Source organism: Hippocampus comes, unplaced genomic scaffold, assembly GCF_001891065.2.
Source record: "Hippocampus comes isolate QL1 unplaced genomic scaffold, H_comes_QL1_v1.1 scaffold156, whole genome shotgun sequence".
NCBI lineage: Eukaryota > Metazoa > Chordata > Actinopteri > Syngnathiformes > Syngnathidae > Hippocampus > Hippocampus comes.
The window spans coordinates 109,896-123,587 of NW_017805744.1; the positions used below are offsets into that span (position 1 = coordinate 109,896).

A 13,692-nucleotide genomic window follows, 5' to 3' on the forward strand; every position below is an offset into this window, starting at 1 on the left:
ATGAACCTCCTCTAAAAGTTTTGCTAAATTAAGTGCTCTGACTCACACACCGCCAAATCCTAAAAGGAAAAGCCTGCTCTTTATGGTGAACAGACCCTCCCACAAAGTCTGCAAGATGAGGAGGAGTTGCAAGTTGTTGTAAAATAGTAGCTACATATTTTGGACAAAGCTGACACACAACACCGCCCCCATATGAGCATGAAAATTACTGACCAGTGGTTAAAATGATTTCACAGTCAGAGCAAGAAAGGGGATAGGGGGGGTTTAATATGATATGTGATCTTTATCGACATAGTTTTCTTCTCCTTTCTAACACAGCAACGCACGCATCTTCTCTCACGCATGTTCTGCTTTTTCCTGCGAGGAGTGACACAGCAAAACAGTATTCTGGGGGACAGACTATAAACCTAGCCACTCTACTCCCTCTGTTTCTCAGTTTTGTTGTTTCTGTAAGGTTTGTTGCAATTGATTAAAGTAGAATAACTTCGCCAAATTCTAACTGTAGACCAGAGAGAAACACTTGACAACAACTGCAGTAATGTTGATGCAGAATGTGTTTTGCTTTTGCTTTTCACTTTGCAAAAGGCACACAACAAGAAGGGAGAAAGAATGCAGTCTACCCTCCAACTCTGAGGCACCGCTTCACATCTGGCTTCTATTGACGGTGGGATAGGGTTGCAGACACGCATACCCTTGTGTGTGAATGCTTGCGCAGGCACACAGATCTACTTGAGCTTCTTTCAACAATGGACACTTCACAAACTCACATTTCAAAGCTTGCCGCAAAGTTAAACTCGATTATGTTGGGCTTACAGACTGAACAACAATGGCTCAAGAGACATCATGTGGAATACAGTGGACACCCAATATTGGGGAGAGATACAGCTAAGCATGCAGGTACCCAATGTCCAGGACCTGTACATACACAACTTGTACACACACATCAGGAATTCTGATGATCAATTATTGGAATGATGAGGTCCGGTATGAAAGACTGAACATTTGACTGCACAGCAAAGCACAGGCATTCCATTGATATTGGCATTGTTATCATAGGCCGAGGTTGTGTAGAATGCACGTGTGTCGGTGATTATTGACCCAGAAAGACTGAATCCACACAGTGACACTACTAGCTAATGGTCGTGGATAGGTTTAGTGACGTTCTGCTGAAATGTTGCTAAGGATTCCACTGGTTTGGCGAAACTATTGTGAGTCAAAATAGTCGCCTTATCTACCAACTCGTACTGACTGTGAATGACAAATCTAACATGATTTTAACAGCCTTCTGCTGCAGAAGCGTACAAATGGGTGGTCTTTTGGCAAATGTGAGACGAGCCTTTGCGTTCTTTTTAGACAACAGTGGTTTTTGCTTGGGAACTCACTCATGGATGCCGTTTTTGGCCAGTGTCTTTCTTATGGTAGAGTCGTAAACCACAACTGAGGCCAGCGAGGCCTGGAGCTCCTAGGATGTTGTTATAGGTTATAGGATGCACACACACACACACACACACACACACACACACACACACACACACACACACACACACACACACACACACCTCTAAAACTAAAGAAATGAATATGTAGAGTTGTTCAGTGCACCTGCTTGCCGGGGTCCTCTCTTTCTCCTGAAAGCAGCGCCAGACTGCAGCGCCTCCAAGAGTCCATCCATGATGCCGGTTTCATCACCCTCTGAAAGCACATCAATATTAACATGAGCCATGTAGCAACAAACAATTAAGGAGGAAATACATTTTTCCACATTGGCATTTATAATCAACACAGTGCACAAATACATTCTAATTTTGAGGATTTTGCCATACTAACTACCTATCAATGATTTTCCCAGATCCATGTGGGCTGGAGGGTGTTTGTTTTCCAGCCAAGTGGCCATGTTGGAAGATTTGCCACATTAACCCAGATAAGCACTGACCTAGATGAGCTGCTGTGCTGTCACTGCAGCTTCATGCTAGATTTTGCAGAGAGAAGAAAGCTCTCTCTCTCTCAACTAAAGAACATCTTAACACCGGGAAAAGAATGACTGTTGCCTACAGTTGATGAGGTATTGGCAGGAAAGTAATCCTAGGTGCAGTTTACAATTGTATTTATGACATTTGGATAAATCATTTATTTGGAGGTTCTCAATCAGGCTGTATTTGAGTATGTGTTTTTGATGGATCCACAACTGTGTAGAAGTATGTGTGTGTGTGTGTGTGTGTGTGTGTGTGTGTAAGTGGGACGATTTAGCAGTACAGCTCTGCAGCCAGGCAGATGGTTTTAATTATTTCTGAATAGGACGAGAGGAGTCTGGAAAAGAAGGGAGTGGGGTTAAAGGTTTATGTGGCCACCCGTCAACCCCCTCAGTTCTCAGTTGTGTACGCACGCACGCACGCACGCACGCACGCACACACACACACACACACACACACACACACACGTCTTGTAATAAGCCATGTGGCAGATGGCTTGCAGCTTACACGTTTCCTTTCAATGGCTCACATACACCGCTTTGTGCTGATAGCTGGTCACTACACTAATGCTTTATGGTGATGTAGGCCATGTTTTTCTTCACTGAGGGAAGCACAATCGACACTGAATATGCTTACACTAACCACATAGTTGCTTTAAACCACCATTGCAAGCATGGCAGTGTAATCACAGTTGTTTAGGCGCTGTCTGGCCTTGAGCAAGACATCCCTCTTTCACAGCTTGGAGGCTTTTATTTGCTTTGTCGAAGGTCAACAACAGGCCTAATTATCCCAGCACATGATGATACACATGCACTCGATTAATTTACTTGTATTCTGTGTGCCATCCAGTTAATACAGTTGCAAATGTAAGAGTTAAGTCAACATGTAGAAGAGAGGTTATAAAAAGTCATGCCGAAACTCAGTACAGTATAAGCTTGTCACATGTCTACACGTGCACAAGTGTTGTTTGCAAGGTCCTGCTTGAGGCCACTAAGAACATAAGACAGATTAATTTGTGTAATAGCATTAGACCACAGTGCTCTAAAAGATGGCTCTCTGGATCCAATTGATTGACACAAACACAATCAGCACACACATAAATCAAGAATCTTGTGTGGAGCAAGATCACCCCTGGTGGATGTTGGAAAATGTGAGACATGCTGAATAGTACAGAGAAATTGTGGAGTGATTGCCATTTCCTTCAGTCCAAAGTCCCTCTCTCTCTGACCCCGTGACTTCCTCCTATACTCTCCTTTTAACCTCTCCTCTCCTCTTAACCTTTCCATCAAGAGAAATGCGCGTTCGTGCGTGTGTGTGTGTGTAAGACTCAACAGAGCAGCTGCTGCAATGAAGCCACCATCCCATCCCCCATCGTGGTCACACAAGCACTTGCGTGGAGCGTGAGCACTCCCAGCGGTGGTTCCCATACCAGCATCTGAGTGGGTGTGTATGTCACAGATGCACACACCCCTTTCTTTCAAAGCCATGCAGTATCTTTTGTAGACTCTACCGGCACCTAGTTGCAGGAATCAAGTACATCCCATGTCCTAGTATTTGGGATGAGACCAGAGTGTTTTTTTCAGAGCATGCTGAAGGTTCATGTCAGACTCTCACTGGCACGAATACAACCTTACATAATTATAATTTTTGTTCTGTTTTTTTTTTTTATTGCATCAACATTCGAGTAAATATAATTTACAGAGGTCTGAAATAGTTAGACAAAAAAGAAAAGGGGGGGGGGCATTGTCACAGTGCCACAGCAAACCCAAACTCGCTGCCTGACCTTCGAGGGATTAATCAACAACTGAGGTGCTATGCAGACAGAGATGGCATGCAAAGAAGAACATTTTGTGATTTTGTGAGATAAGACTACAATAGCAGACTAGAGGGACAGAAAGAAAAAAAGAAGGAAACAAGGAAGAGGTGAACATGTGAATGTGCCTTTGCTGAAAGCAACCATTGTGTCATAGACATCCAGTTTGAGGGTTATAAACAAATACAGCACAAAGAGCTGGTGTGTCTGTGTATTTGTGTGTGGTTGAATTCAAATAGGGGGTTGAAGTGACCCGAGGCAATCAAATATGCCACCTGTATGTAAATCACCTCCAACCCTCATACACACACACATTTTTGAAGTTCTATTATTTTCCACTCACATGCCTCTAGAGCAGTGGTGTCCACACTACGGCCCACGGGCCAACTGCGGCCCGTGGGCTTGTTTTTATTGGCCCGCAGCAAATTCTGAAAATATAGTTGAATATGACCCGCACATGGCGCTTGAGCTCAACTCTGTTGAACCTCTCAGTTTCAACACTAGATGGAGCGAGAAACCGAAAAGGTGCTTCTCCACTAAACAAAATTAAGCAAAGAAAAACATTTGCTACGAGTCACCAGAAATGGCAGCACCGAAGAAACGAAAGATAGCAAGTGAGTGCAGAAGATTTCAAACATGGTGGGAGAATGAATATTTCTTCAAAGAAATCAATGGAAAATGTGTCTGTTTGATTTGTGATGAAGATGTTGCCGTGAGTACAATGTCCGTCGGCACTATGAAAACAACAGTTTTTTTTCGTGCTAACAAAATACAGGAAAATGCCACAGCAGCAAGCTATGAAGTCGCTCAACTTATTGCCCAGCATGACAAACCGTTCTCAGATGGTGATTTCATAAAGCAGTGCCTCATCAAAGTCAAGGAAGTAATGTGCCCAGAAAAAGTGCAGGATTTCAACGTGATCTTATCCAGAAATACAGTGGTGTGGAGAATCGAGGACTTGTCAGCTAACCTGAAACTTCAGCTGAGAGACAAAGCATGTGCTTTTGATTTTTACTCGATAGCATGCGATGAGAGCACAGACGCCACAGACACTGCACAGCTATTAATTTTTTGGTGGGGAGTCGATGAAAATATTTGCTGTACGGAGGAGTTGCTTGATATGATGAGCCTAAAAGGCACAACGACGGGTGGTCCGAGCCTTTGCTTATTTTTCTGTATTTGGCCCTCACCCAAAAAAGTTTGGACACCCCTGCTCTAGAGGCACAATGCAAACGAATACTCTTGCTTTCATCATCAAAACCGTAGCTCCATGTGTCGAACGCACAGACGACATATTACATGCGGAGTCTCTAGGGAGACTGTACTTTTAATGCTGATTTAAATGATAGGCAGACAAAGGCAGAGAGAAAGGAGAAAGCCTGATTAAACAAACAAGAGTGAGGAGAAGCAAGATGAAACTTTAGACTACATCCTAGGAGATGTCAAAAAGAAGCCACAGAGAAGGAATGTACTGAAACTAGAGAGAGGAAAAAGGGTCTGCATGAATGTCTGCCAAGGAGAATTCTTTCTGTGTAGAAAGGGATGACTAGAGAAATATATAACTAGAGCACACTACATTTTTTTTGTACCTAGGAAAACATTTGAAGGAAATTTTGTGTGGACGCAACTCTCTTATTTGCCAGTAGAGTTACATGTAGGTTAGGTAGTTTCTTGATAATGTATCCTTTCTGTACTTGTTTTCGGAAGAGATTTATTGATACTTTTTTAAAGCAAGTCATCTACATTAGATTATCTGCGGTCTTTAAATTGTGATTGCTTAGTCAAGCTCTCTCTCTCTCTCTCTCACACACACACACACACACACACACACACACACCCCCATGCATGCATGCACGCACGCACACGCGCGTGCACACACACTGACTCACTCACTCACTCCACCAAAGTGTGGACTCTGAGTGCCCCCAACTGGAGTATGGAGGAAATGACAATAAAAGTCAGTGTTGTTTTCCTCCTAATATGACATTTAAGAGAAAAACATGAACCTGTGTTGATGTCCAGGAGCTGCCTCTTTTTGAGTTTCTCCTCCTTTTCCCTCTCAGCCTTTTCCCTGGCCAGCTTGGCCCTTTTGATCTTTTCTTCTGTCTCCTTCCTCTTCTGATTATCCTTCACTGCTTGCTGATGGAAGGAGAATGAAAAAAACGATTATGTGACAGAACATGTTTAGTTTCGACAATATCACAGACTATCAGAATTAAATTTGTCTTAAAGCAAAACAAGATTGTTTTGGAAAACAACACTTTAATTCATGTCTTCCAAATATGTCACAATTGTTACATAAATAATACATGGGTCATTCTCTTTCAAATTGATGTCAATATAAACGGGTTAAGTAACTTCCTTTGTTCATTGAACTCAATGAGGATTTTGGATGGACAAAAACAACCTGAAACATGTTCTTAAAGGTGTTGAGATCCCCAAAGAACTCCTCCACTGAAAGTTTTCTGGGGTCAAAGACAAAATAGTCTCCCAGGTCGGTATATTGCTTCTCCATATTTTTATGCATCAGATTCAGCTTCTCATACTGTTCACGAGCACTGCTCACAAAACTGTGAACACATTAAGTTAAGGAACACAATATATTTCGCCATAACCTTTTTATGACACCCGAAGGAATAATTAAACTGCTGAATTAATATGATCTGTAGATAAGAAGGATATCGACATCTTCTCCACAAATTGGTCCTTGTCATTTTGTGCAGGAGGGAAAGTTTCTATGTCTTTCTCCAGGTTCTTGATCTGACGACCCATCATTTCTACATTCTTCTGAAGTGTCTCTGCAGAAACTATTAGGAGGAAAAAAAGATAACATTACATTACATGACATTATTAGAAGTACCAAGAACCAAGCGGAGGCTCAGAGGGGGTCGAGCCTTTTCCGTTGCTGGTCCCTCTCTTTGGAATGACCTCCCACTGTACATTCGGCAAGCCCCCTCGCTGCCCATCTTTAAAACTCGTTTGAAAACTCATTTGTATTCTATGGCATTTGACATGGCATGACTCTTAGTCTTCCTGTTTGGTGCTTTCTGCTGTCTTTGTGATTAATTTGTTGTATATATGATATTTGCTCCATGTACAGCACTTTGTATAGAGTGATGGTTGTTTTAAAGTGCTCTATAAATACAGTTGAGTTGAGTTGAGTGTGTGTGTGTGTGTGTGTGTGTGTGCATGTTTTAAGGCTTATGGCTTTTTACTTTGTTGTTTGTTTCAAACGATGAATGAAGTGAGTACAACCCAGATCACTCTGACGTCAGGTTTTACCTCTGCTGGCCTTCTCAATATGGATGAGCTCATCGGGAAAGCTCATGACTTCCGGATACTGCTCCATGCACACATCAGCAAGAAAGTGGAGCAGTGTCTGCTTCAGGTCAGCTGATTTGGTGTCACGAAGCTGATGGGATAAACATTTTGCTTATTGTCCATTAATAAAGCTGATAAAAATAAGTGGAGATAAAATCAATACAATCACCAATGATGTTACGGTTTTTCTAAATGAAATATAGCCGGGTTTAGATGGAGACTTTTTTTGACATTCCAATTGAAACCATTCCGTATGAAGATCTCTTGTCACGTTTACATGTGACCTGGCCTATTCCGATCTGCCATTGACATGCTCCACTATATTATTCATATCAGTATAAGTAAAGATGTATGTATTGTAGTATTGTTACAGCCATGTGACACGTGGAGACCAATATAAATAAATATGACGGGATTTGTCAAGATGGAATTCATTTGTCTGACAAGCAAAGTAATTGTGATTTCTTTGACCATTTTTTTTATATCTTGATAAAAACAAGTTACAAGGACTTAAAAAAAGTTCTCCCAACCTCTGATATGTTGCTGCCATTTTAAAATGTGTATACAACAATGTCACTACCCATTAACATCAAGATAGAGCATGTGCAGACCAGATGCCATTTGGTTATTCCAAATTAACTGTTTACATGACGCTCAGATTGGCAACGCCAAGATACAACCCCTGTGAATGAAATTCCTTTTGGATTTAGACTTTTTCTTCAGACGAAGTTGTTTAAATGGAGCATTTTCATTTTGTTTGGTCATTCAGATTCATTCTCATTGGAATACATGGCTCCATATAGACTCGGCTAGTGTATGCAGTTTGTAATAAATTAATCAGATTCGATTATTGAAACAATAATAATAATAATAATGCATCAAACCACCATCTTCCAGTAGCCACAGTAGCCATGCTCTCTTTATCAGGAAGAATTCTTAAACTAATTTAGGACGTCTTTTCTTCCCTCTAAAGCGGATCCCGCTTGTATACAATACCCAAGAGCAACTCATTCATGCATGTTTTGCATTGCTATCTTTACAAGATGTACGTGCTTTTGTAGTTTGAGAATGTAAATTGTCGTTTTTTTTTCCCAGTCTTTTCAATACATATAAAAATAACAGCATAAAAGTCATGGTCTGAGAAGACGATACATTTTGAAGCAATCTAGTTTTGTGTTGGGCTTTTGTCCACTCCTGTAAGTGTTTTTTTTTGTTTGTTTTTTTACCTTGCACAGGTAGGATATGGAAAAGCCGAAGGCCTTGCCATTGCGGGAGCCTGCGTTCATATAATTGCCAACAAGAAGGATGATCTGTAGCAGCTTAGAGAAGGAAGCACTTTTCCTGAGCTCCTCACAGGCAGCTGTCACAGACACCACATCCGGTTTAATGTTGTTCAACTGTTCGTCAAACTGTAGCTTAAACAGGATGGCCTGTAGCCGTGGCCCCAACCGCTTCACACTTGAGATCTGGGAGAAGAGATGGGTGAAGGATGTGTGGAGATTTGCATGAACGAGGGGGACTCCATCCATTAGAAACATCTTTCATCATTGAACAAAACAGTGTCTGTTTTGTAAGCTGAACCATCACTGTGACTAATAAAACAACAAGCGTGCTATTTCATAATCAGTTCAGTATATATATATATATATATATATTTTTTTTTTTGTCTCATCACATGCATGTGGCTTGTGGTTTACATGTCCCTAAAAACAGCAATGCTCTGTATATATAACTGCATGCCTCCTTACCACAACTCCGAACTGTTCAGCCTCAGCCAAGTCGTCATATTCATCTTTCATCTCTCCAAGGACACTAAGCTGCTCTGGTGCAGGCAGCTGCTTGATCAGGTTCTATACAGCAAGAGACAGACACACACACGCTTGAAATCGTTTTTTGTTTTAATAATTTGAAATACTTCTGGTATGATGGAGAGCAGCACTATATCAATAATAAGCATTGTTAAACTGATTACGCTCAAAAGTCAAAAGTATTATTCATTCTGAAATGTTAGAATTGTTGATACAACTCATCCTGCATTGGTTCTCGTTCAATTATGCAGGCCTGATGAAGTGTCCAAACACTGCATATTACTTTATACGCTAGAAAAGGAACAGCTACAAGCTACAACGGCAATTGTGGATTTGTTTTTTTCATTAAAATAGGAAAACACATTGTGTTCGTCTTAACACATCAATGCAACCATAAAATAAGTTTAGATATCGCACTGGAATATGTACCTGAACCAGGGACTCTGTGAGGACTTTCTCATTAACTTCCAGGATGCAGTTTTTGATTTCTTCATATGGAAGACGGAAAGATCCGAGAAAAATGGCTGCATGTATACACACACATAAAAAAGTTAATATTATATTTACATTAGTATAGTTATGTCTTGGAAGATGTTCAAGGATGAAACACTGGTATTATGTTGGGTTGTGGAGTGCATATGCACACGCGCCTCTTGAAACAAACTGTTGTTTAGACTTACACAGGTTTTGTGAGGACTTTGAATCAATAACCTTCAGCTCCTTGACTTTCTTCTTCTGCGCCTGCTTCTTTTCATCTGCACCCTCTAGTTCCTTTTTGGCTGGGGATGAGGACAGAGAAGGGAAATCAGTGATCAAGTCATTTTAAGGACCTTGTTTGAAACACAAATTCTCCCCAAATCTTCATATGAAGAGTTTAAAGCAAAGCAAACAATCACAGGGGAAATGAGCAAGGCTCTGCTCTAGCTCAACTCAAAGGTGTTTTATGCCATTGAAGTTAACAGTTTTAAAGTTCGTCCACACCAAAACTCATACAAGGATAGCTTATGGAATTTTCTTTGTATATTTGGACACCGATGACAAGCTGGAAAAAGAAAGAGTCAAAGTGTTCCCATGAAGTGGAGGAACTGTCTAAAATATGTTGTTTGGAGAGATAAGGTTGAAGAGAAACTCAGGGGCCCTGCTGTCCAAATATTTTTGTCCACATAATGCAGCAAGGGACTGACATTGCAGTTTGGTTAAAAGTTAATTAAAAAACAATCTCTCCTGAAGGAACACATATCAACACAGTGCCTGTGAAAATAACAGGATTGGATAAAAAGAATATGCTGACAAAAAAATAGATATCATGGTTATGTTTTGCTGCTTTATCAATGAATTTTGCTGTCTACCACAACCCCCTGAAGGCCATTGTTCTAATGTTTCAGTTTGTGCCCTGAAGCTCAAGCGCTCTTGGTTTATGCAGCAGGACAATGGCCTGTGACAACAGCATGTCCACCTATGACTAGTGAAAAAAAAAGTTTTGGTGTTATTACGTCAAAATCCAGATTTTAGTCCAGTTGAGATCATTTGGTATGAAGCAAAAAATGCAGTACATATTAAAAAAAAAGTTAAAAACTATTTTCCCCCCCAAAAAAGACTTGGCCAAACTTCCTCCACAGCAATATACAAGACTCATAAACAGTTATCGCAAGCACGTCATATTAGTCATTGTTGATAAGAGTGGCAAAAATATTAATTTCCGAGGGGAAATTACTTTTTCATATAGGGCCAAATAAATTTGGATAGTTGCTTCCCTTAATAAATAAAACCATCTAGAAACTTTAATTTACTATGCTGCCTCTGAGCTGTTAAAATTGGTTAGATGATTTGAAATGTCTAAGCGTGAAAAATATGCAAAAAAAAAAATATTCTAAATAAGAGATGGGCAAATATTTTTCACAGCACTGTACGTGACTAACACAAATGTCCAACTCAACTGTACTTATAGACTTGAGTTTGAGTCATCTCAACAAGCCATCCAAAACTCATTCCAGACAAACACTACCCAAATTCATCTTTTTCCATCACCACTGAACTCAGGAAACTGACATTTGTGTGTGAGAGCACGGTGTGAGATAAGAATAAGGGATACTAAGTCTCCACAGCCTGCTAAATGTGCTTGGACGTTTTTTAGCGAGGAGGGCTTTTGCAATAGGCTTGCAGATACAGTATGTTTTATGACACAGTCACACTTGACAAACACGTTTGTGTTAATGCACTCGGACAAGCTCACAAGTGTGACAAAGGATGTGTCATTTTGCGTGGGGTGGACAAGAATTAGGCCTGAAAGATGAACAAGTCAATTTGATTTGTCCACATTGCAAGTCAAAACTGTACAGAGGCAAGGTCAATTTGATTTAAGGTCAGCATCAAAGTATGTGTCACTGTTGGTGGTTCAGCCATTTCAATTGGGATTATTTAAGCAATCACAGTTTTAAACGCAACTGTGACACAAATGTCCCACATCTATTTTTATGTCATAATTTAGTGACTGCTACTTTACAACAGCAAACCAGAATACAGACCTCTTATTGCACAGGGTTTATACATTTTATCCAAGGTGTTATTTAAGTTTAAACACCTTCAAGTTCTCCAGGAAAAAAGCATTGTGCCATTGGCAAAATAATTAAAAAAAAAAGTGAGGTTTAGTAATAGCTGAGGGTGAACAAACCAATGGATAACACTATCCAATTAAGCTTCTTCTTCTTCCTGCTTCCTCTGACCAAATCTCTTTTTTCATGCATATGAGATTACACATTTACATTTCTTACATAAAACGAATGTCAATTATTGCTTACATTTTGTTATTATTCATTTTTTTGTTGTTGTTGTCATATAGCAACAATCTCATGGACAACAAATTCAGAATTCTACAGCTCAAAACATAGCATCCATGTGGCACGCCCATCATGAGTCTAGTCAAATGCTGCTTTGTTTCCAGTTTGCCAGTCCAGGCCTGCTAATGAGCTCCTAACCTCATCTTTTGGCCACTGGGTTAGAACACACATCAGTGTGATTTGTTTCCTTACATATTCACTGACATTTTTCCCTCATGAAACTTCAACAATCATGTATGTGTCACCATAGAACAATAGAGTGATTCTCATTTCCATGGTGTAGTATACACTGTACCTTGAAATCATGACACAAATAAAACAACACAATGTCCCTAATGCCTATGTCCCGAATATAACCTACTGACAGCTGGATGACAAAACAGGAAGACAGACACACACAGACACAAACAAAGTTATATTTATATACATACAGTATCCGCACAGCTGGGAGGATTTATTATTTGGCTCGTATAAAGGAAGTGACCATCACGCATGGAGAAACATCGCAGGACACAGACAAAAAATTGACTGAATGATGAACAAGTTAATCCAGACAACATACTGTATATGAATGTGTGTGTTTAATTTGCGTCATTACTAAGAGCACTTCTGCACACAAGAGCACTTTGAAGACGCACATGCAGCAACACACATGAGGATCTAATCTGGGTGACCTGTAATCTCAAACAATCCAGTTATTCTGAGAGGAGACCGTTTCATCATGCTATGAGGTTACGGTGTGAAAGATGACGAGGAAGCATGTGCATGTATGCATGTGTTAGTGTGTGCTCCATCAAGTACTGTCTGGCTGTTCACTAGCCAATGAAAAGACAACAAGAGGTGGTGACATCACGACTGATTCATGAAATGGGGGTTTGGAGTAATACAATTTGTAAAATGGCTGCCTTGTGGTTTCCACATGCCCAGTTGGCTTCCATTTGTAAGCCGATGGCACCCCTAGTGGCGGTTATGGAGCACTGCACCACGTTCCACTTAGTCACTGTGGGGGAGGAGAGCAGGCTGATGGGAAACACGCTTATTCCAGCACAGACTATCTTGTTGTGTTTGAGAAAAACACATAAGTATACATATACGTGTGTGTGTTTATATATATATATATATATATATAAGATAAAAACAACTTTAATAGTCTCACAATGCAGAAATTCCCACTTCACAGCAGCAAAGTTATGAGAGGAGAAGTAGATTATATGAAAAAGAGAGAGAGAACGAATGTTTCACGTTGAGCAGAAATACTTGTAAAACTTTGGAATACTTGTATGAAAAATAAGAATTTAAAAAATAATTTTTCCAGGAACAACTCCCCCCTCACCTTCTTGAGTCTGCCCAACAGCTGCGTGGCATTGAATGATTGGGAGGAAAATTTGGGGGGAGTTGGGGGGGTTGCGTGTGCGCGGTTGTGCGTGTGTACATATTCATTTCTTTAGTTTTAGAGTTGTGTGTGTGTGTGTGTGTGTGTGTGTAAATACTTGTATGAAAAATAAGAATTTAAAAAATAATTTTTCCAGGAACAACTCCCCCCTCACCTTCTTGAGTCTGCCCAACAGCTGCGTGGCATTGAATGATTGGGAGGAAAATTTGGGGGGAGTTGGGGGGGTTGCGTGTGCGCGGTTGTGCGTGTGTACATATTCATTTCTTTAGTTTTAGAGTTGTGTGTGTGTGTGTGTGTGTGTGTGTGTGTGTGTGTACGGTCACGCATGTGTGTGCCATAAAAGACTCAAAATTTTTATTTTTCTGCCTCCTACTTTTAATAGAACTAAAAAAGTAGACGTGGATGAGGAGAGGTGGTGGGGGGGATCACGAGGAGCCAAGTCATGCAGAAGTCTCTGTCAATGTGTGTGTGTGTGTGTGTGTGTGTGTGTGTGCGCGCGCGCGTGCACGAGAGAGAGAGAGAGAGAGAGAGAGAGAGAGAGAGAGAGGGA

At 40.6% G+C, this 13,692-nt stretch overlaps 1 protein-coding gene across 3 annotated transcripts in view; it reads right to left on the reverse strand.

The window, feature by feature from the left end:
* The window catches only part of diaph1 (diaphanous related formin 1), a 120,297-nt gene that overhangs the window by 21,375 nt on the left and 85,230 nt on the right, over positions 1-13,692 (reverse strand). For all 3 annotated transcript variants that reach the window (XM_019884162.1, XM_019884161.1, XM_019884163.1), the window contains 9 exons: positions 9,593-9,691; positions 9,342-9,436; positions 8,853-8,954; positions 8,331-8,570; positions 7,066-7,195; positions 6,466-6,590; positions 6,191-6,355; positions 5,790-5,922; positions 1,603-1,692 (listed from right to left, as the gene is read on the reverse strand). In XM_019884162.1, the coding sequence (XP_019739721.1) occupies positions 1,603-1,692; positions 5,790-5,922; positions 6,191-6,355; positions 6,466-6,590; positions 7,066-7,195; positions 8,331-8,570; positions 8,853-8,954; positions 9,342-9,436; positions 9,593-9,691 (1,179 nt within the window). The remainder of the gene's footprint in view (positions 1-1,602; positions 1,693-5,789; positions 5,923-6,190; positions 6,356-6,465; positions 6,591-7,065; positions 7,196-8,330; positions 8,571-8,852; positions 8,955-9,341; positions 9,437-9,592; positions 9,692-13,692) is intronic.